At 42.1% G+C, this 23,726-nt stretch overlaps 4 protein-coding genes across 4 annotated transcripts; 2 read left to right on the top strand and 2 right to left on the bottom strand.

Annotated features, from left to right (window-relative positions):
* Positions 1–768: 768 nt before the first annotated feature.
* On the top strand, positions 769–13,549 carry LOC127305359 (isoleucine--tRNA ligase, cytoplasmic). The gene is made up of 27 exons (XM_051335772.1): positions 769–1,410; positions 1,608–1,673; positions 1,759–1,902; positions 2,671–2,861; positions 3,173–3,335; positions 4,079–4,192; positions 4,650–4,747; positions 5,354–5,432; positions 5,821–5,979; positions 6,168–6,251; positions 7,544–7,677; positions 8,348–8,507; positions 8,702–8,785; positions 8,863–9,075; positions 9,163–9,288; positions 9,769–9,906; positions 10,075–10,178; positions 10,642–10,705; positions 10,863–10,951; positions 11,021–11,162; positions 11,526–11,589; positions 11,672–11,739; positions 12,070–12,192; positions 12,272–12,337; positions 12,785–12,890; positions 13,010–13,101; positions 13,181–13,549. The coding sequence occupies exons 1-27, from the start codon at positions 877–879 to the stop codon at positions 13,280–13,282; spliced, it is 3,507 nt and encodes a 1,168-aa protein (XP_051191732.1). The 5' UTR covers positions 769–876; the 3' UTR covers positions 13,283–13,549.
* Positions 13,550–14,569: 1,020 nt separating this feature from the next.
* On the top strand, positions 14,570–16,143 carry LOC127305358 (tubulin-folding cofactor A). Its single transcript, XM_051335771.2, has 4 exons — positions 14,570–14,964; positions 15,101–15,254; positions 15,702–15,788; positions 15,863–16,143. The coding sequence occupies exons 2-4, from the start codon at positions 15,102–15,104 to the stop codon at positions 15,878–15,880; spliced, it is 258 nt and encodes an 85-aa protein (XP_051191731.1). The 5' UTR covers positions 14,570–14,964; position 15,101; the 3' UTR covers positions 15,881–16,143.
* Positions 16,144–16,170: 27 nt separating this feature from the next.
* LOC127305355 (uncharacterized) lies at positions 16,171–20,680 on the bottom strand. Its single transcript, XM_051335768.2, has 12 exons — positions 20,308–20,680; positions 20,043–20,192; positions 19,654–19,821; positions 19,285–19,534; positions 19,044–19,192; positions 18,836–18,961; positions 18,528–18,671; positions 18,312–18,399; positions 17,464–17,837; positions 16,917–17,243; positions 16,584–16,799; positions 16,171–16,465 (listed from the first exon to the last, which is right to left on the bottom strand). Exons 1-12 carry the CDS (start codon positions 20,509–20,511, stop codon positions 16,331–16,333), a joined length of 2,331 nt encoding a protein of 776 aa, XP_051191728.1. The 5' UTR covers positions 20,512–20,680; the 3' UTR covers positions 16,171–16,330.
* A 362-nt stretch (positions 20,681–21,042) lies between these two features.
* LOC127305357 (uncharacterized) lies at positions 21,043–23,311 on the bottom strand. The gene is made up of 4 exons (XM_051335770.1): positions 23,057–23,311; positions 22,407–22,477; positions 22,155–22,290; positions 21,043–21,376 (listed from the first exon to the last, which is right to left on the bottom strand). The coding sequence occupies exons 1-4, from the start codon at positions 23,220–23,222 to the stop codon at positions 21,285–21,287; spliced, it is 465 nt and encodes a 154-aa protein (XP_051191730.1). The 5' UTR covers positions 23,223–23,311; the 3' UTR covers positions 21,043–21,284.
* Between the last annotated feature and the right edge of the window lie 415 nt (positions 23,312–23,726).

Genomic DNA, 23,726 nt, shown 5'->3' with positions numbered 1-23,726 from the left:
ATGGAGGATTAGGGAAGGAAGCTCAATGGATTGAAGAGGAACAACCGGATGAGGAAAACAACAACTACTCCACCTATACGTTTTCGAACACACGAGACAATGATTGAGAGGTAGTAACGCAAGAGAGGAATGCGGCAGGGTCAGAAGAACAACATAGGTAGAGGGTGGAGACGTGGGCCATGGCCGCCTACGCTGGTTTTTTCTGAAAGCCCCCAAGATAATACATGGATAGACCCCTAAGTGTTTAATTAGCCCCCTTTCTACTATTCTTGGACGGTCAGATCATGTAACATCATCTGGACGGTAAGATCAAATGAACGAGAAAGGAACCAATGCGAAATCCAATGGGAATTCCTTTCGGGCAAAATGGCGTTGGCGTTACTAGAACGCCATGAAAACCAGTAGCTTGAGACGAGTAGTTAAGAATACAAGATTAGCTTTAGAAAGTTAACAAAAGAAGGTCTTTTGACGAAATACACAGCTCATGTAGGTCATAACTTGGTTAATGACTGGTACATACATACAGACACCAAACTTGCACTCCACTCTACCCTTGAACGAACGAGGATCATAGTAATAGTAATATAAAAACAACTCAAAGTCTTCTTTCCTCATGTAAATAGCTGAAAGTCGTTGGTGTCTTTCGTGACTCCCACGGCGCAGCAGACTGTACTAATAACTTGTTGTTCCCTCGAGCGAAGGAAAGGAGGGACCGAAGTGAAAATTTCCTCTGGACGGCAGGCAGGAACAGGAAGCACGCGCGCGGCACGTGACGTGAAGCCCCCCACTCTAAACCCTTTCTCCTCTCCTCCGCCCAAACTCATCCCCTCTCCGCCGCCGCCGCCGCCGCCCCAAACCCTAGCCCCCCTCCCCGCCATGGACGACGTGTGCGAGGGGAAGGACTTCTCCTTCCCGGAGGAGGAGGAGCGCATGCTCAAGCTATGGCAGCACATCGACGCCTTCCACGAGCAGCTGCGGCGCACGGCGGGCGGCGACGAGTTCGTCTTCTACGACGGGCCGCCCTTCGCCACGGGCCTGCCGCACTACGGCCACATCCTCGCCGGCACCATCAAGGACGTGGTCACCCGGCACCAGGCCATGCGCGGCCGCCACGTCTCGCGCCGCTTCGGCTGGGACTGCCACGGCCTCCCCGTCGAGTTCGAGATCGACAAGGCGCTCGGCATCACCAACCGCCAGCAGGTGCTCGACCTCGGCATCGGCAAGTACAACGAGACCTGCCGCGGCATCGTCACCAAGTACGTCGCCGAGTGGGAGGCCGTCGTCACGCGCTCCGGGAGGTGGATCGACTTCAGGGACGACTACAAGACCATGGACCTCAACTACATGGAGAGCGTATGGTGGGTCTTCGGACAGCTCTGGAAGAAGGACCTCGTCTACAAGGGTTTCAAGGTAATCCCACCCCCAACCCCCTGTTAATCTTCGAATCTGTGCACAATCAATCCTGAGCTCATACTTTGGTACAAGCAAGCTTAGGCTAGTTCAGGGTAGTAGTGGACATTTCATAAGCTCATAGTCTGATTTGTTTTTAATAATATCGAATATCTATGTCCGAATTTGGCAGTCCTCAACTGTTGCTCTTGTTCCAGGTTATGCCTTACAGCACAGGTTGCAAAACCGCACTCTCAAACTTCGAGGCAGGCCTGGACTACAGGGTGAGTGATTCCCTTTCTTCCTGGTTAACCTCATAATAATCTGCTGTTGCAGTTTGTAGTAACCGTGTCTTCTATGCTGCCATAGACTGTCCCAGACCCAGCAGTGATGGTGTCTTTCCCTGTTGTTGGTGATGCCGACAATGCGGCTCTTGTTGCATGGACTACCACACCTTGGACACTCCCGAGCAACCTAGCATTGTGTGTCAATGCCAATCTTGTGTATGCCAAGGTTAGTGCTTCTCTGTTTTGCTGCATTGCATTTTTTTTTTCTCCACATTGCAATGCTATGGTTTATTTCGAGTTTCCTGTCTGTTAGTAGTACTTTGCACTCCACACTTGAAAACCTTGTTCTGCAAGGAACAGAGCTGATAAAAAAAACGCAGTGAAAAACTGAAGGTACCCAGGAATTTTATAAAGTGAACAATTACGTGACACTTGAACCTTGGATGTTCATCTAAACTATATGGCATAATGCAAGCATAACAAGAACTGTCAATCAGCTTCTTAGAAGTATGTTATGCCTGGTATATTAGCATCATTTACCTGATCTTACTCTTAGGGTTCTACGTATTATTCTCTGTCTCTACAATGCTCTTGCATGTGCAATGCACGCGTCTATCTCCTGGATTAATTGAGTTCTCCACCAGGAACTTATTTGCCAAGTTCTGGATAATTCCTCATGTATCACAGTATCAGTATTGAGAAGCGTTTACCTGCAGCAATGCCAACTAGACATATTTGTAATGTTTGTGCACAAAGGATATATAACATTTCTAATGATTTATTCTTGGAACAACTATGATGATACCTTTTTTTTTAGAACTGTATCGAGTTGGCTGCTAACAAATATCGTATTTGTCATACTGCCTGTCTGCTATGCTCAGTGTGACGAGATCACCTGTAGTCCTTGTGTCACAAGAATTCTATCTTTTGACACTCTTCTACACTTGCGAACTTCTATTTGTTTCTGTGTTGAGAATGTGTACTGTGTTGTCAGGTTAAGGACAAGTCAAATGGAACAGTATACATTGTCGGGGAAACTAGGCTTGGGCAGTTGCCAGTTAAAGCCAAAGCTGCTGGAAAGAAGCAAGCAAAGGGAAGCACTGCTGAAGCTTCCCAGGGTGGTTTGGACACTGAATCATATGAATTATTGGAAAAGTTTCCTGGCTCAAGTTTAGTAGGCAAAAAGTGAGTTATCTTCTACTTCTGTCTTAGCTCATGGGAATATGGGTTTTGTTATCGACAGCATAATGGAAATAACATTATCATTATCACTAACCTCTACTTTGGAGGTGTCCATAAGGACTGTAACTACTTAACTATTATTTAAAAAAAACTGGATGTAGTATGCTGCAGGATAGCAATTCTCCTTAGGTAGCCTCTTATAGCTTTGTTCACAATAATTCTGCTGGAGTTGTTTGAGCAATTCCAAAATTTTGTAGCCAAGACTATCTAGAGTTTTTCTGTGGGTTTTCATTGTTAGTTTTCTCTGGTCGCAGATACACTCCTCTGTTTGATTTTTTCTTGGAGCTTCAAGACACTGCATTTAGGGTGATTGCGGATAACTATGTAACTGATGATAGTGGAACCGGAGTTGTTCATTGTGCTCCCGCGTTTGGTGAAGATGATCATCGTGTCTGCCTTAGCGGTGGGATAATTGAGGTTAGAATAATTCTCATATGATTTGAATATTGAATAACTACCATGCTGCTGTGTTGCTAAGGCCTTGGTGGCTGAGAGAAAAGAGTAGATGAGTCAAACTACTTACTATACGTGCTGCTAGTTGCTAATCGATAACTGCTCGGTTAGCTAGGGAGTATCTGCTAATCATCTGATTAAGTGATTTAATCGGTCGACCATTAATCGAACAGTTAAGTTGGACCGGACCAACATGTAGCTATGCCGATTAATTGAGAATCTCCCAATTAACTCGACGAATACCCAATATTCAACACGGTCACACCACGAGCAGTGATTAACTGGCTGATTAATTGCCGATTTTTCGAAATTGATGCTGAAACTATTGGATAGTATGTAGTAATATCCTCTCACTCTCAGTGCCCATAGGTTGAATCGAAGAACATGTTTATGGGGTTTTGCCAATCATTTGATGGCACGCGACCGCACCATCTTATTCGCTTATCTTGTTTTTCAATTTGGAGGGACCTCACTGTTTATTGCATGCTTTCTGCTTTGTAGTTGTGCAGCTTGTTACGTCTAGCGAGCCATCTCTTGAAGAGGTCGCCTTTTTAACTCTGCCACTTTTCCGAGATAGACATGTCATGTGTTGCTTTTTATCCAGCATTTTGAAGTTATATATGCATCTTTCACATGTATTCTGCTGCGAGCATGACTTGCTTGAATATCTTTTGTTCTCTGTCTGTTGGTATCTGCATCACGTCCAGGCTAGTGGACTTGTTGTAGCTGTTGATGATGATGGTTGCTTCATTGAGAAGATAACTGACTTCAAAGGGCGACATGTCAAAGAGGCTGACAAGGATATCATCAGCGCTGTTAAAGTAAGCCGTTTTTCCAGTGTTTAATGTGCTCTTAGCTGTAAAGAATACATTGCCATTTAGTTGCTTGCTCAGCAGTACTGGCAACCACTATACACTATTTTTGAGTCGAGTTCTAATCTAGTGCACAAGACATTACATGATATATACTTTTGATTCTAGTATCGAACAGCCTTATAAGCTTGTGTATAAATCTTGATGTATTATCATATTTTTTATCCTGGTAATCTTCATGGAATACAATACAAGCAATAGTAAATGAGGTTTATAGCATGAATGGTCTCAATCTATGCCAGTGTACGCTATAGACTGTTAGCATAAGCGTGCTTTACTTTCTCAGCATACTTTGTCTTGTTATTATAGATAATACTGTGCATTGTTTCGAAACCACTTTAATATAGTTCATTGCATAAACTGGATAGTTTATGTTGTCCTTAGGATTGACCATCTACATAAACAGGATAAAGGGAGACTTGTTAGCAAAGGGAGCATCGAGCACTCTTATCCATTTTGTTGGCGCTCGGGCACTCCTCTTATTTACCGGGCTGTTCCAAGCTGGTAAACATCTTCTGCCACTACTGTGTAAATTAGTTTGATTATGTGCTGACTGGTGTCGAGTGCTGTTATACATGAACTAGCTCACCACAAGGAACACATGCTATTTGGGGAGAGGGTAGCCTTTTTCTCCGTCTTATAATTTTGGTGGTTAAGGGGAATTCTCCTCAAATGTTCAAATAACTAAATATATGAGCCTATTGTCAAAAAAAAAACATATGAGCCTCTTTATGCTACAGATCATAGGATGTTATCTTAAGTTTCTTCCATGAGTAGCATCGTGATCAAATTTGTTTTCTTTCATGTGAAATGAAATTCCACAATCTACGTGCATTCATTGTTCTGCCTGCTATTAAGTTAGCACCAAATGCTTTTATCTTTTCTAAAGAACCTGATATTTCAGTCCATTTTTATGTGCTCTTCTTACTACATGGAGCAATCCATTTATGAAGTCTGGCTTTATCCTTCTATCGTTCCATCATAGGCTTCTGTTGAATCTTCTGGGTTCCCTTTTTTAGCTGTGCCTGTCTGCTTTTATGTCCACTACAGTTTTCCGGTTGCATTACTTATTTTATTGAGGCATAAAAGTCTGAAAGAACTTTTCTGTAGGTTCATCAAGGTTGAAAAGATTAGGGACCAGTTACTCGAATGCAACAAGGAGACCTACTGGGTTCCAGATTATGTCAAGGTATGTTATGGTTTGTAGCCTGTGACAGTGTATTTAGGAAGAAACTTACGGGTCTTAACTCATGGATGTGCCCTTAGCCATTTGATCTGCTCAAGCTTTCCACCTTTTTTTAATAATTAATATTCATTTTGATATGTACTTACAGCTACCTTGTTTTTTTTCCCATCAATGCACACGTTGTCTTGCTATATCAATTTCTGTTCCCCTAACCATGTAATTAATACCAGCCTTCTTTCTGTTTTGTGCACCTAGTACTTATGTACTATAGTTCAGTTGATTGTTACGAAACTGCTTGGAGCGTTTAGGTGACAGGAAATGGTATAGTTATGAAAGATGATTTGGTCTAGTGTGTTTGATCTATATTTTCTTGTTAACAATGTATATGCAGGAAAAGAGATTCCATAATTGGCTAGAAGGTGCTAGGGACTGGGCTGTTAGCAGAAGTAGATTTTGGGGTACTCCACTTCCAGTTTGGATCAGCCAAGATGGTGAAGAAATTGTTGTTATAGATTCCATTGAAGAACTTGAAAGATTATCTGGCGTCAAGGTTAATATCTCCACTGTGCAAGATTCATTTCATTGTTTGCGCTATTTGTGGCTGAATATACATATTCTTGTGATTTGATGTTGTTTTAATTGAAAAATTGAAACAATAGTTAACCTTTTTACACATGTTTTTTCGTGGACATTAATGTGTTTGGTCCTGATGTAAGCATTTTGGATTTTTTCGGTCAGGTTAACGATCTTCACCGCCACCATGTTGATGATATTACGATTCCTAGCAGAGAAGGGCGTGGGGTGCTCAAACGTGTTGAGGATGTAAGTTCGTTTCAACCCACATTTAGGGTGCATTAGCCTCACTTGTCCAGTACTCCCTCCATTTGAAAGTATAGTCCATTTTAGTTTGGTCAAAGTCAAACTTTGTGAAGTTTGACCAAGTATCTAGAAAATAATATCAACATCAACATACTTGGTCAAACTAGTATGTAGAAAATAATATCAACATCAACATACTAGGGCAAACTTCAAAAAATTTGACTTCGACCAAAAAACTAGTATGCTATATATTTTAAAATGGATGGAGTACATATTCTTTTATGTTGACATATATTACATTTCCCTACCTTCTACATCTTCGTTGTACATTGTTCTATGTGTTACTTTGTCGAACTCTGTCCTTGGATCAATAATAAAAAAATAGAGGATTAGAACAGAAAGAATTATAAAGGTGGGAGGGGAGGTTAGATTTGTATGGTAGGGAATGTGGCAAAGGTAGATCTCGGATTGCAGATCTATGGTCATTTAGATGCTAACTAATAGTTCTGTAATATCTAATACTCCCTCTGTCCTGAATTACTTGTCGCAGATTTTTCTAGATAAATTAATGTATAGATACATGCGAATCAGACAAATCGTGACATTTAATTCAGGACAGAGAGAGTATATGAAATTATGTTTTTGAAAACATATTATATCTATATATCAATCAAGTAATGGAATTGCTTTCTTAAGCTTGATGAACTAATATTTTGGGAATGTCTAGGTAAGAAGCCCTTAACAAACCCATTTACACCTATTTGTCTTGTTGCCTAATCTTCATGGCATTATATGTGACATTGGTTTTTGCGTAAGTTATTTCTAGTATTCAGATTCCTGAAGTTTGGAAGAACAGAAACGAGAAATGTGCCACAGCCCATGCATTGCTAGAATGATATACATGGCTAAATTTCCTAGTTAATTGCATGCCGTAAGGTTATTTTCAACTTGTACTTGTGTAGTTCATGATTTATCCATGCCAAGGTTATGGATGTGTTTGTTTTTTGCCCACGGTTATCCTAGCAAATATTTGGCTAGCCAAAATATTTCTTGAGGTTTTGCTTGCCCATGAGTTGGCCACATTGGCTAAAAGAACAAACCAGAGTTGGTGTCATCGGTATGCTAAAAAATTGGCTACTATTCAAACAAAGAACGATTTTCTGGTGATGACCAAAATATTTGTAGGGTACACTTTGGCCAACCCATCAACTGTCATGTATGTGAATGTTTGTGACTGCATATCAATGCTTTCATTTCAAATGGTTCTCATTGAGCAACGGTTGTGATGCCTTCAGGTTTTTGACTGCTGGTTTGAGAGTGGATCCATGCCATACGCCTCCATTCATTATCCATTTGAGAATCGTGAACTATTTGAGAAGAATTTTCCTGGCAACTTTGTGGCAGAGGGCTTAGACCAAACACGTGGATGGTTAGTTACTCCCTTCACAATCTTCGGCAGTTATTTGTCACCATGTTCTCGCAAATAATTAAGAATTAGTAGGGTTTTTGTTATTTATTTCATTCTTTTCGTGTACCACTCTAGCAATCTAGATCAAAAATTTGTTTCGCCATCAAATCAACATGGGAAATTCTGATGTTGCTTTTATTTACTTTATAAATTATAAATTATGGCATGGCTATCATCATTTGGCAAAGATTTAAATTTCAAGGACCTGCCCAAAAAACTGATGAAATGCACAACCAAGCCAGAAAACCAACAAAATACGCAGCACAACAGAAAATGCTAATAGCTCACTGTCAGGCATCTTTTAGTTCTTTTCAATTCTTGGCTTAAAATCCCGATATATCCTGTACAGAAGAGCTTGAAATATTATTCTAAGATTAACATGAATTATGTCCATTGATATTGTTTCTGGTATCTTTTTCCCCTTTTCAAATAATTTGGCATCCTTTTTTTGGAATACTTATGTTTTTTTAATTTTGTACTTGTGTGAGTTTGTAGCAATCATTTGGCTACTTGCTACTTATAATGCTAGTCTCATTTCTATTAGTCTATAATGTATACCAGTAGTATATTTTTCTTCAGGCGCTCCTCATTTGTGTTATAATCACCTTCATGATTTGATTTCATCCTACAGGTTTTATACCTTGATGGTGTTGTCAACAGCATTATTTGGGAAGCCTGCTTTTAAGAATCTTATATGCAATGGTCTTGTTTTGGCGGAGGATGGTAAGAAAATGAGCAAGAGTAAAAAGAATTACCCTTCACCCGTGGACGTCATTAATGAATATGGAGCGGTATGTCGTGTCTCTTTACAAGTCAATGGTTGTTACCAGTTTTCACTCGTTATATGACGGATGCTCTATAGTGTATACAGTATTATTGTTTTGTTTGAAGATACATGTGTTTTGAGCTCATAAGGATTGCGATTGTGCAATTTGTCCGAGTTAGAATTGTAATTAATTTGTTGTTTCTTTCCTTTTCTTTCCAGGATGCTTTGAGGCTGTACTTGGTAAATTCTCCAGTTGTACGTGCGGAGTCTCTACGGTTTAAAAGGATTGGTGTTTTTGGTGTTGTAAGTGTCTTCCTTCAGTATGTAAGTGTCTTTGTGAAGAGTATCTTCTGTGACCTAACAGGTTTTGATTTGATCAGGTGAAAGATGTTTTCCTCCCGTGGTATAATGCTTATAGGTTTCTTGTCCAAAACGCGAAGAGACTTGAAGTTGAGGGTCTTGGAGCATTTTCTCCAATTGATCAAGCTTCACTTCAGAAGTCATCCAATGTGTTGGATCATTGGATAAACTCTGCAACTGAAAGTCTTGTTAGCTTTGTTCTCCAGGAGATGGATGCATATCGGCTTTACACGGTAGATCTTCCTGGATATTTTGTATTGGTCATGTCAATTCATCTTTCCGTGCTATGGCCAAACTTGATAGCTTGTTTACCCATACAGGTGGTGCCATACTTGGTAAAATATATTGACAATCTCACCAATATTTATGTGCGGTTCAACCGCAAACGTTTAAAAGGACGGACTGGAGAAGTAGACTGCAAAATTTCTCTTTCAACTCTCTACCATGTAAGTAAATATCAAGCAGTGTACAGTTTCAACTTATTTAGATACTCCGATCCATAATAAGTGTCTGATTTTATTTCAAATTTGACCAAATTTGAAATAAAACCACGACACTTATTATCGACCGGAAGGAGTAGTCAATGCTACAAATAGTTGATGGAGTGTTGGGATTTCTATCCTTAAGTGCTATACTCATATATTGCACGTTACAACCTCTCTTAGATGCCCTTTTACCTGTTGCTGATGAGCCAATGGTTTTTTTTTTGCACCTTTCTCTTCTGGAAGTAGTTCACGAGCCTGTAACCAGCATTGTGACTATTTTCTTGTGACCCCTCATTTTCTTAACATCAATAAGATACTCAAGTCCTGAGAATTATCTTTTTCTTGTTTGGTACCATCTACTACATTTCGTGCAGTGGTTTATGTATCAAGTATACCTTTTGGTGTTTTTTCTTCTCTAAGGGTTTTAACCATGAAATGTAGGCACTTGTAACAACTTGTGTGGCGATGGCTCCATTTACGCCGTTCTTTACTGAAGTTCTTTATCAAAATCTGAGGAAGGTGTCAAGTAAATCACATGAGAGCATTCATTTCTGCAGTTTCCCTTCCACAACTGGGGAGGTAACTTTTTCTCACCAGATAGTCTTCACTCCTTTCAGTTCTTTCTATAAGGCACATAGTGTTCTTCTGTATTTTTCATTATATTAGGCACATACAAGGATCAAAGCAGCTATACAGCTTTTATTTACCATTTCTGTCTTCTAATGCTTTCTCTCCCCACATGATCAGAGAGATGAGCGTGTTGAGCAAAGTGTGAATAGGATGATGACCATCATTGATCTTGCACGCAATATTCGTGAACGGCACAGCAAAGCTCTCAAAACACCACTGAAGTATGTCCGGACTCTCTTCTACTTTTTTTCTGTAACAGTGTTTTTTTGTAGGGGCATTTTGGTTAGTTAGGTAGGCTGCATTGTATTATGTGATCTGTAATTTCCTGTTAATTAATGCAGTGGTATGACAAAAGATAATTTCAAGGATTTTGTTTTTAGTGTGCGCATGTTGGTTATAACTTTTCCTCTCACAACCATAGAAGTGCGTGTAACTTTTTTGGTTGTAGTAGTTGTCATAACATCGGTTCGGTTCCCCCTGTATATACAAGTCAGAATCATTGTGGTAGTTGTCATAACATTGGTGCAGTTCTATTGCAACCTGAAGACAGTATTATCAGTTTTATTCAAATTGTATACCTGTAATCCTTTTACTTCATGAGACCACCTGTTAAAAAGCATATGTTCCTTTCGACATCATACTATAGTACAAATTACAATCCGGCTTAACCAGTTCAAATCCCAGGGAAATGGTGGTTGTTCATCCTGACAGTGAATTTCTCGAAGATATCACGGGAAAATTAAAAGAGGTTTGTTTATGAGGCCAAAAGTTGTCAGATTTACACCTATAATCCTTTTCTTTTCTGGGACTGTGTAACTGTCTTGCTATTTAGTTTTCATCATGTAGAGTGGCTTCTTGGTTTGCTTATTCTTTAATGTTGAAATAATGTACTTTCTACCATACAGTATGTCATGGAGGAGATGAATGTTAAGACTGTGACTCCATGTAATGATCCCATGATGTATGCTTCTCTGCGGGCAGAACCCAATTTTAGGTATGTGTTCCTAACGTGCAAGAATTGTTGCCATTTTTAGCCATGGCTCATTGCCTTCTATTTTCTCAGTGTTCTAGGGAAAAGACTAGGTAAGGACATGGGCAAAGTATCAAATGGAGTGAAGAAAATGACCCAGGAACAAGTCTTAGCCTTTGAGCAAAGCGGAGAGATTTCTTTCTTTGGTCATTGCTTGAAGCTAGATGACATTAAGGTAACATTACATGCTTCTAGTCTTTAGGTTGTTAGTTTCAGGACAGGAATGATTGATAGCAGATGCGAATTGAATTGAGAATTTTCAGTTTATCTCAAGAAGATACATCTGTGGTATTATGTTGGTTAATTTTTGTAGTCTCTAAGATACAAATAAGTTTCCCAATTGGTTTGTTGGTATTCCAGAACATATCTTTATCTAGCAACTGGTTTGATTGCCAAGATAATACATGGTGTTTCTTTTATTATTTAGGCACTCTTCCTGATTATCATGAGCTCCCTTCATGTGCAGTTACATTATTTAGCACAAAATTTACTGCATCACTATGTCTATGACATTACCTGATGAACTTTGTGTGTTTAGGTGGTTCGAGAGTTCAAGCGTCCTGCAAACGTGTCAGAGAAGGAAATTGATGCAGCAGGAGATGGTATGCCATAAATGCCACTCTTGGTAGTTCTGCTCATCCTTAGTTAGTTACTATGGATACCATCAGTACCTTTTTTTTGTAGGTGATGTGTTGGTCATTTTGGATCTCAGAGCTGATCAATCATTGATCGAAGCCGGAGTGGCTCGAGAGGTAATCAATTATTTATTTATATATAACTAGTGCTCTTGGTTCTTGCTTAACACAGACTGTTTTGGTCTTTGGTGTATTAAAATTTACAATTGATGTTTGCTGTCTGGTAAATGGTAACACATTTTCTTGATGCCCAAAAATTCACTAATTCTCCCTGACGCACATCATGATGTTTTAGTATTGAATACAGACATTGCTGAAACTTTGGTAATGAATAAAGGAAAACTATAGCATTTCTTGTGTTGAACTTTCATGTTATTACTCCAGTTTATTTTCTGTTTTTCTTCAGTCAATAGTGTGGTCTCCTAATTCATGAGCAACTCTGTTCAGGTTGTAAACAAAATCCAGAAATTGCGAAAGACTGCTCAGCTAGAACCTACAGACTTAATTGATGTGTACTACAAACCTGTGGACGATTGCAGCAGTAGACTTGAAGAGATTTTGCTGTCACAGGCCAGTCAAATTTCTCAAATTAAGCTTTCTTGTTTCAGAAACTGGAACATCCTTTCACGAAAATTATTATTTTGTGCAGGATCAATATATTAGGGAAGTTCTTGGTAATTCTTTAGTTCCAAAGGCAATGGCACCATCAGATACGGTGAGCTTGTATTTTCAACCTTTAACCTTCATCAACCATCAAATAAATTTAAATTGAACATCAACCTTTAATTACTTTGCATCTTCAGTACATTTGCTCATAGTTTTTTTGTTGAATAGTAACCTTGAAAATGGAGAAATATATCTGTGACTTAGCAGACTCTGGTAATTGAAATATAAGATCAAGTTTCACATCATAAGAGAGCCAAAAGTAGACCAGATAAGCTGGATTTTTGGCTAACTTTGTGAGCATAAGCAGCTATGTGAGGGCAACTTTTGTGGTGTTAAGTTTTGAGCCTATCATACAGTCTGGGTTTACTGCCAATTTCAAGCATTTATTCCATAACTCGGTAATACATGCACAAAGTGATTTGTGGAAAATATGGTGTTGAAGTGATTTTAATGGGTCATTACACTTCTCATGGCAATGTAATTGTATGGTTTGCAGGTAGTTATCTGTGAGGAGTCTCACGGTGTACATGACATGTCGTTTGTCATCTACATTGCGAGGTGCATGCCTGTGCTCGCACCCGATCTCCTTCCCCATGCCTCAGGTATCTACATTGTGCAATTGCGAAGAACTCGTGCAAGTAGTCGCTATTTTTTGTGTTCATATCATGGCATTGTCCGAGAAATTATGTGAGTAACCTATGTGGTACCTTGAACGGAGCAGGTAACAGTGACCACGTTGATGCGCTAAGAGTGTATTTGTCATCAAGGTCCATTTCCAGACTGAAGAACGAATTCCAGACGGGAAATGGCAAGGTAGGGAATCCACACTGCTGTTAACAATTTTCCATGGTGTGTTCTTCAGCTCTTATATGTTTTGACTCTGTTCTTGCAGATTACGGTGAGCTGCATGGAAGGCTATCCACCGATCGTTCTGCAGCTAGGAAAGCATGTCTTTCTTAGTGCTGGCGATTTTTATCTGGCTAATCGTTCTTGATTCTGTTCTTGATTCTTGTCTTCAAGCGTCATTCCAATTTTGAGTAGTTTTGTCATTCTCAACCACAATCATTCTGATCAGGCTGATTCTATTTGCGCCTCACAAAAGAAATGTATTTACTTGTATGTGCTGCGGACATGGTAGGGAGATTAAATTGTTAAGTGTGTGTTCAGACACTCATTTGTATACTGATACAACAGCGTGCCCCTGTGTTTAAACATCAGCTACAACTGCTTAAATGCTTAATCAGTGAGTCGGTTTTAGCAATATGGGCCGTCTTGGTGCTTGGTCATTCTTTTTACTAATGTAGGTTGTTGTAAACACCAGTCAAAATGTATGTTGATCAGTGTTTCTTCAGCAGCTGGGTAAAGTGTAGTGATGTTTTCAGTCCGTTAACAAAGGTTGATAATAATGTCGTCTGTAGAATGTGGGAACTGGTATGAATGTTTCCAGTCCGTTAACAAAATGTATGTGGGAACAAAAATAAACATTGGATGTTCCAAAGTAAATAAAAGCTCCATTATGTGTCAAAAATATGCACGCACATCCATCTGAGGCCGTATGCAACAGTACAGCTGCTACAAAAGGTAAATAAGTACAATGTTTACAATACATCAGCTTTCACACTTTTATAGACTACCGATTTATAACATGCCATATTTTTTTTGATATTTCAAGGAACTTAAAAATCATTAAAACAACTCAATACAATAATACAGTGTATTTTTTTCATCAATAAAAAACATGCTGAATTCAGAGTCCATCAACCGTGCACCACACCTTGAGCTGCTTCATAAGGCTGAATTGAAGGAGTTAGGTGAAAATGGTGCCGAGGTAGGAGATGTCAGATGCGGAGAGTGTGACCACATAAGTTGAAACTCTATTCAAGCAAACCGAAGATCTAAAATCAAAATTATTGTTTTGTAGTAGTAAATTTAGCAAGCATCTTTCTTTGTATATCTGATACCTCAGAAACTCGTTCCATGCGATGTTATTTGTGAATTAGTGTATTCATTTATGACTCATGAGCCTGACTTCTAGGATATATAACCATGTGTTTCTTGCCACATGCAAAGAATTCACAAGAAAAGTCTGGAATGTTGGTTAATCTGCATATTTATAGGCATAATTATACACTTGAGCACATCGTATTGGCCTACAACATTCTATTGTTGCGGGTGTGTGTGTTGTTTGTAAAAAAGGGGAAATGACTATGTATTTTCCTGTTTAGAAGAAAAGATAATCATTTTACAAATGCAATACCCTTGATGACAGCCGGCTCAAGATATCTGGTAGGATCTTTGACGAGATGCTCGGCAAAACAGGTAGAAGCTCTTGCACAAGAGACACAATATTTACCTCCTGGCATCAATAAAATAACCTTTTTCAATATCAATTCATCTTCCTTTCATGAGAGTGGATTTTGTACACCCAAACAAAAAAAAGTAGGTTAAAAAAACAAGTGTTCAGCATGCTCTGGCACCAGAGCTGGAGACGACGGGTTGCATCTACTGGGCACCACTGAGCAGTGTTTCTCTGTTCTACTGGACCGACCCGATCCTCAGCTTACTTGGCCCAGCATACGGCTTCACCGCCCATCTTTGCTTCCTGTAGCCGCCGGACCGTGCAGCCTTGCCGCCGCCGCCGCGAGGCCTCGTCGGAGAAGCAACCCTGACCCTGAGGTAGGCCACCCTTTCCCGGTTCGCATTCGCCTCCTCGACCTGACACCCTGGAGAGAAACAATCCCTTCATTTCCATCTCTTCGCTCACTGCATCCATCTGTTGCTGCCGGCCTGCCGCTGGTTCTTGCGTTTTCAGGATGGCGACTCTGAGGAGCCTCAAGATCAAGACCTCGACGTGCATGAGGGTGGCCAAGGAGCTGTGGTCGTACGAGGAGGTGGTGGGGAGGGAGGCGGCCAAGGCCGCCGTCATGAAGAACAGAGGCGCCAATCTTGACGACCTCAAGCAGCAGGTGAAAAAATCTTCCACTGGCAGGACTTCCTTTTGATTATTCCTCATCTTCCTAGTGCTGGACATGCAGTGTTTGTCTTTTCTTTTGCTAAGATCATATGCAGTGTGATTTTGGGAGTAAGAACGTGCTTGTCAAGTGTTTTCGCTCCTCTTTTTGGAATCTCGTTTCTTGATATTCTTCGTACTTGATTGCTGTACAATTCTTCCAAGGGGGCAATGGATAGCTAAGTCAGAAAAAATGGTTTAGTTAGAACAGAGTATGCTCTATTCTAATTATTCACTATTTAGAACAGAGTCTGCCATCAGAGCAAGCACACATCATATATAGAGCTACAGTGGAAGTGCTCTTTTTAGATGAGCAAGTGTTGATTATTGGTACCCTCGCAGTCATTTCAAGTTGTAGCTCTATATGATGTGCACTCCATCTTAATGCCATTCACTTCTTCAGGAGAATGTCTTGGCTGAGTCAAGGATGATGGTCCCAGACTGCCATAAGAGACTTGACGCCGCAGTGGCAGACCTGAAAGCAACTCTGGTACCGTTCTGATTTTTATAGCAAAATTTAACATTATTTGTGATCTTGTCTTCAGCTTTTCCAATCTATTGTAGGCCGAATTGATGAGATAGCAGAGGCGGAGAGCGACCAGAGGTTGAAACTCTAAGCCAACCGGATATTAACTTGGACTTCAAAACCTTTGTTTTGTTGAAATGTCAGCAGTCATCTTGATTTGTATTGTTGATATATCAGAAACTCATTCCGTGAGATGTTTCATATGAGTTCGTGTATCCATTGACTGATGAGCCCGACTTCTAAGATACTGAATCATGTGTTTTCTATATCTCAAAAAATGATTATGTGTTTGCTATTTATTCATGCATTTCTTTTCACATGCAAGGTGTCGCAAGACAAGTCAGAATTGCTGGTTAAACAGTGGTTAATCTGCATATATATAGGCATAATTATATACATCGTACTTCTGTACAACATTCTATCGTTGTGTATGTGTGTTGTTTGTATACAAAGAAAAGGAGAAACAACTCTCTAGTTTCCAGTCAGAAGAAGAAAAAAAGACCGCTTCACAAAAATGCTTCCCGGATAACCCGTGCGAACACCCTTGATGACAACCGGCTCAAAATGTCTGGTAGGATCTTCGACGAGATGCTCGGCAAAATAGGTAGAAGCTCTTGTACTACAGACACGATATTTACGTCCTGCAATAAAAAGAAAGAACATGTATCGATATCAATTCATCTTGCTAAGAAAATACAAAATGTATGTTTTTTTGTTTTCTTGAGAAGAAAAAAAGTGCTAACAGTTTAGCATGCATACCCCATTCGCTGTTGGACTTGCTGTCCCAGCTGTTAAGAATTTGACAACCTTCTCGACATTGTTCAAGATGATCCTGTCCTCCTCTGTGATTGTAGGAAGCAACGCACTGGACCTGACAGGAACCATACCAAAAACTGGGGTCGGATTTCTGATCCCAAAAGATCCAGCAATTTGTAGCAATTGCTCCCTTGAAACTGCGTCGATGGCTTTCACAATCTACACCAGAGAAAACAAGAGGGATCAATAAAAAGCACTTAAATTTTCTAAAGGTAAATTTTCCTGCACTCAGTAAATCACTGCACCAAGAACAACGGCTGCGACACGAGAGCTCACCTCGTCAAGAATGAACTCCCGGAAGAAGTCGCCCCGATCAGAGAGTAGAAAACCAAGAGCAGCCCGAGCCTGGATTGGGTTCTCAGGTTGCGATGTGGCCACTGGAAATGCAGGAACTAAACCAGTAGTAGGTTGGAATCCTATAGCACCCAGCCCAGCCATGTTACCCTGCATGTCCTCCCCACCACCACTTTTTGCTGCAGTAATGAAATTCTCAAAAGCTTGCATAACGTCAATGAACCTTTCTGCGTCAAAGACACCTGTTTTGCCATATATTGTGTAACGCAAGGCACTTCTTAGTCGGGGCGATTCGTCCGTTAGTAGCCTCTGTTAGAATCAACCAAAGAAATGAATAAGTGATAGAAAAACTTGGCCTCTCATCACAACAGACGAATGTTTTTTTTGTGAAACCAAAGAAGTAATATTTTAATATCTACATGCATGTATTATGTATTTTTCATAGATGCAATACTTAAAATCGGATCATTTCAAAACATAGAAATTCATGCGGATGACATGAAGTTAAATCAAAGGTTAAGATGCTGACCTGTGCAATATATGGGTATGCTTCATCCACGATGGCAAACTCAGGGTCTCCTACCAAAGCTATACCTTCTAATACTCCAATTGCTCTAATAATCAAAGCAAAATACGGAGGTATCCTGAATGGATAATCAAATGTTATTTGTGCTAGATCCGCTGCCAACTCTTGGAAGTTGATATTCTTTGCACCGCCTCCTTCAAGTGCTTGATCAAAAACTTTAGCCAGCACAGGTAAGATTGGATCCAGGTTTACTCCCTCAGGGATGAAACCAAGCTTCACAAAGTCCTTAACGATTGCATCATAATCGCGATGAATAAGGTGAGCTATTGCTTCAATCATTCCATACTTTTGATCATCAGTCAGTTTTGTTACAAGCCCTGAAGAAAAGAAGGTCTGTTTTGTTACTTATTTTCATGTGCATTAAAGAAGATGGTATCAAAATTTACAAAAAAATAGGGTGTTAAAGAGATAAGAATAAACAGCTGTAATTTAGTCAGCAGAATTAGTTTCCCATGTTATACAATATTTGTTTACCAAAAGGGGCAAACAGGCTAAGATATGCAAATGATGAGATCAAAACGTTTGCACTTGTCATGCTTAATCTAGTGTATTACACACTAATTAGTAAAACAGGTTGGAAATTATTTTGCGAGTAAGTCATCGTACTACTAGAAAGTTGTAAAGTTGTACATGAGAACTTGAGAAGCATAGGTTATAAATTTTTCATTACTGCAACACCGAATCAATAAACATTTATAAGTTTTGCTTACCAGTTAATGAGAAACAGAGCAATTTTTTAAGGTTCTACATAAGAACTTGAGAAGCATAGGTTGTTCATACTCTTGACTTACCAAAATCAAGAATGGCAAGCTTTCCATCTGGTGTCCTAATCATATTTCCGGGATGTGGGTCCGCATGGAAGAATCCAGTATCAAGCAACTGCAATACATAACATGACCACAAATTTCTTTGAATAAGTAACACTTCTTCCCATTAGAAAGTACGTGTGCAATCATGCAATTCTGAATAACATGAGTAATGTACAGGAAAGAAGAAGAAAAACAAACCTGCTTTAGATAGCATATAACTCCTACATTAACCAATGACCCAACATCGTCCTCAGTACTTTGTGATAGCTTCTCTCCATCTACCCACCCTGTAGTAAGAACTTTCCTGGACGTGTATTTAGGATATGTCTTTGGCACAACAACCTGGAAGATTGTTGAATAAATTCGTAAGTGGACAGCACGGCAGTGAAGCTTGCACGTGTACACCATAATAAATACTTCAAAAAAAAATCCAACAGTACAAAAATAAAATCACTCAGTACAACCATATCATTACACTGCTTCTACTAAGCTACCAAAGGGATTACCTGTGGAAGATCTTCTCTCATCATCTCAGCAAAGCGGAGGCCATTTTCCCCTTCATTTATGTAATCAAGTTCTTCAAAAAACCGGGCAGCCCATTCATCTACTAGGCCAACAACATCAAGGGCGACCTGGCGGAATTCAGTAATTTCAGCATCAGTTGCCTTTACAATCATCTCTCACCAACGATACGAAAGAGTATTCTATTTCTACCTGGGGAAACCTCTTGAGGACCAGACCCAGATTTCTAATGATGAATAGATCTATGGTGACAGTCTCAAGCACAAACGGTCTCTGCACTTTCACAGCCACCAGTTCTCCCGTTTCTTTCAACCGGCCTTTGTACACCTGTCCCAGAGACGCTGTGGCACGGTATACGCAATTAGCTCAGCCTTAACTGGTCAGTGCAGCAAAGCTTATAACACCATGATTTCTTCTAGTATAATCAAATTACCTGCAGCAATTGGGGAGGGAGACAGTTCCGAGTATATTTCCTGCCACGGCTTGCCAAGCTCCTCTTCAAGGAGGGCCATGGCGATGTCGTCCGGGAACGAAGGAACCTTGTCGCACAGCTTCTGCAGCTCGGTCATGGCCGCGGGGGACAGGATGTCTGGCCGGATGCTCAGCGCCTGGCCGAGCTTAATGTAGGCCGGGCCCAAGGACGTGACGATCTCCCTCAGCTCGATCGCGCGTGTCACTTCGTTCTACCAACCATCCAAAGAGAAGGGTCAGTTGAGTAGATCGATGGACTGGTACACACCATTTTGAAAGAAAATTGCAGCAGGTGTTGTATGAACTGGTGAGTGTTGAGGGAAGTAAGTACCTCTTTGATTTTGTCGCCGATGAGGTCGGATATGATGCCGGAGATGAAGCCGCCGGCCACGGACAGCAGCTGCACTACTCGGGTTGCGACAGCCCCCGGGCGCTTGCCCCAGTAGGCTGAGATGATCTCCGGGCTGTACACGAGCGGCAGCCCCTCGGTGTTGGTCACCTGGAATCAGACAAGAGAAAAGGGCAGCGGAATTCAGATGACATGGTATTGCAGGTGCGTGAGTGTGCAGCAAGATTCATTCAGAGAGTAAAAGGGCCGAGTAAACTGTCCGATTCCATGGGTGTTAATGATCGAAGTGTGTGGAAATGTTGAAGTGCGGGCGAGAGTGGATTGGGGTGTGGGGGTGGGGGAATATGGGGATTGAGGTGAGGGGAACGGACCTCGACTAGTCGCATGGTGACGTCCTTGTCGGCGAACTGGTCGTCGCGGAGGTTGGAGCCGCGGAGGCCGCGCATGAGGGAGGCCAGCTGCTCGTCCTCCTCCATCTGCTTCCGCACCCGCTTGATCTCCTGGGACACGTCCCCGAACCTCTGCATTCGTTGTCGATCCGTTGGCAGGCGTCAGCGAGATCATCATCGCAGGCAGGCAGGCAGAAATAACAAACGCCAGCAGGCGGCAGAAGGTGAACCGTGTGGATGGGCTTACGGTGGAGGTGATGGCGGCAGCCCTTTGGCGGGAGGCCGGCGGCGGCGGCCTGGGGTCGGTGGCGACGGCGAGCACGCGGCGGAGGCGGCGCCGGCTGGAGCGGCGCGGGAGCGGGGAGACGAGCCCCGCGACGCGGGTCCGGCCGAAGCCGCCGCAGTGCAGGAGGTGCGGCGCCGACGCGGATGCCGATGCCGTTGCCTCCATGGCGGCCCGGCGTGCAGGACGGCGGGAGGTGAAGACGAATACAGTCCGGACGGAGACTCCGAGCTGGAGTGGTGGACGGGAATAACGTTTTTAGCCTGCCGCGGTGCTCTTTTTGCCTCGCGGTGGGTGGTGGTGGTGGTGGGCGCAGGCGCGGCCACGCGCGCGGGCGGGCGGCGCTTGTGGTGGCAGTGGCCTCTCGCCTGGCGCCCACGGCGAACGCGTGGACGGCGGGAAGACCAGTGGAGCAGGTCTGTCTCTACCACTCACCCGAAAGGTAAATCGGATCGCTCATTTGCACAAGACCACAACGGCCCAAGAGAGCACTGTGATCTTGCTACTGCTCAAGAAAAGAGGGCGGCTGCTTTCATGGAAATTCAGATGGTTACAAGTGCATAAAAATCGACAACAATGTTGCTTTCAACGACCAGTGAACCATGATGCACTCTTCTCATCTACACACAGGCAGTCTAATTTGTAGGAACGTCAAAGACCAGCACGGCTCTTTGTGTTTGCCGGCAAAAATGCAAGACAAATCACTAAAAACACCCATCTGATTTTCGGTTCTTCTCCAGAACAACGGTGTTACAGGTGAATTCACAGACAGGACGATAGTATCCCAGATTCCCAGGTCATTTTACAGACATGATCATGCAGGTGCTGGCACTCCAACGTGCCAAGATATATCATTATTTACGCACCGCACCAGCTCCGAACTAAGCAGAGGAAGAACGCCGCCCTTGCGTTCCGGAACACCTCTAATACATACATACGCTTCACCGCGCTTTCGTCCCAGGCATCGCCGCGTCCTTGTCGATCGCTCGCTGCCTCGCGCGCTCCATCTTCCGCTTACGCCACTCCTCCAGAGCTGAGCATGTTTTAACACAAGAGATCGTTAGGTTCTACAGGCTACCAGGCCAGGTAGGGAAAGCATCGGGCATGCTATGTGCCTGCCTCTAACAAATGCGAAAACTAATGATCACAGAGCAGTACTGCTCGAGAACGGCAAATGGCCAGTTCGTCTAGAAAAACAAAATATTGCTTCATGGAGAGAACACACAAATGTATGCCTAGTTTGCATCGTTCATGGTTTCCTGTCATTGTCTTTGCAGTGGGCTAGAATGGATTGCTGGAGCATAAAAGACCAGCTTAGAATTAATGTTAGCTAAGCATGCACAATACTAAATTCAATGTTTCACATTGTCAGTGCTGTGATGAAGAGCTTCAAGTTCCACGTGTATGATTTGCAGATTAGTTTGGTTGATAGTTCCACTGTGTAACCAGTCTTCTGTTCCATGGAGTATGATGTTATGTTGCAGGCCACAGTAAAGGGCAGTGAATGTAAACAGAGGAAAGACCATTTTGATGTGGATCCAGTGCATCAGTAGACCACCAAGATTAATTTTTAACTGTGAGAGCTTGCAGCACTGTTGAACCAAAATACGATAACCTTGGCGTGCTAAGGCGTTTGAAATTATGGGGCACAGACAGCAATAAAACAGCATTTCAAACCAGTTACTTGCACAACCATGTATGAAAATCCTCCAGGTTTTAAACTGATAGAGATAGTATAGCTATTTCTGCCGAATATATAGCATATTCCTAAATATGCAGCGAAGAAAAGAGGCAGAGATGGATTAAATAACCTCTTTGGCTGCTGCCATCATTCCCTTGCCGTAAATCCTTCAGCCTGTTTGATAAGTCAACGGCAGCCGTCTGCTTGGGATCTTCTTGCGTTGACATGCCATGCTCGCCATAAGATTCCTGCTCGATTTCCTTCACCTATGCAACAATCGATGAGCATTACCACTAGGTGATACTTTTCCTTGTTTGTTTGGCAACACGGTGAGTTTCTTCAAATCAGGAGAAACAAAGGGACAAAGCGTGCATCGACTTACTCTCTTGATCAAATCCGCAGGCTCCATAGCACGGCGCAACTCTTCAGACTCCCATATATACCGCAGCTGAGCTGCCAAACAGTAGCGCCCGGTCTTTCCACTCAGTTGAGTTATCAATCAATAGTGAAATACATTGAAACTGTATGGTCTGATTTCTCCTAAGGAAGTTGTGTCCCATGATTCTATCATTTGTAGTGGAAGGATAAAGATAAGCCATCTAAGCTTGAAGGATACCGAGTGCGATAAAGGAAAGGTGCTGGTATATGATGACCTAAACATGCAAAGCTACATGTATACTGTAGCAAGGGGATATGTCTTGTATTTGGAGCAAAAAGAACACGCTCTGGACTTAGAAGCTTAGAAGCTCTGCTCGTATGGGATTCCGAATGAAAAAGGAAATTTTTGGTGACCTTGCAAGTTGCAACGAACAATCCGAAATTTAGTTTCGTATGGTGTTATTTCAAAGATCATACACTACATTTACTTGAATTAAAGGAAAATATTCCCAATCGGGTTAGATTTACTGCGCCTGATGCAGTTAATCGTGCTACATTTGGGACGAAATCGAGCAGATTTCTCGACCCGAACGGTCCAGCGGCAGACCAGATTCTCGTAAGTAGCACAGTCGGCTGTGGATTACCCTACCGTACCTGAGTCGAACCGGTGGCTGCCGGCGAGGCGCGGCCAGGCCGAGAAGTGGTTGCGAAGGAGGAGGGCTACCGCGAGGACGTTGATGGCGCACAGGGCGAGGGTGGCGTTCTTGTAAGACATCCTGGAGCCCACCGACCCCGCCCTCCAGGTCGCCTGAGCGTCCATTCCGTCGACGGCGGCGGTGGCGCACAGCTCGCCGGAGAAGAAAAGGGGAGAGCAGACGAGGCCCACCCCACCAACCGGAGCACGGTGGCACGCTTTAATCAGAATACGGGCCGCAGCGCAGTTAAAAATTGAGGCCCAGGGTTCATCAGGCCCATCCTAGTTGGGCCGCATTTCCGAGATTCCGACGACCCCAAGGCCCTACCCAGCCATCTCACTAGCCACTACCACCGCTCGGCCTCCCCGTCTCTTCCTCCCGACCAGGGCCGGGCCGGCAAAATCCGGGGCCCTGTGCGACATTTTAAAATGGGCCCTATTTCACTATATAAATATAAAATATTAAATAATTATAACATATATATGTCGTCGATGTACATTCAAACCCAATAACTACCCTCAACACCTCTATATTCTGAATATCGAACCAACGGTCTAACCAAAAATATCTATGTCTAATAGGAGTAAAGCCTATGAGAGAAATATGGGTAATCCTATTATAAGAACTAC

The sequence above is a fragment of the Lolium perenne genome, chromosome 6, assembly GCF_019359855.2.
Source record: "Lolium perenne isolate Kyuss_39 chromosome 6, Kyuss_2.0, whole genome shotgun sequence".
NCBI lineage: Eukaryota > Viridiplantae > Streptophyta > Magnoliopsida > Poales > Poaceae > Lolium > Lolium perenne.
This window is presented reverse-complemented; position numbering and strand designations above follow the sequence as displayed.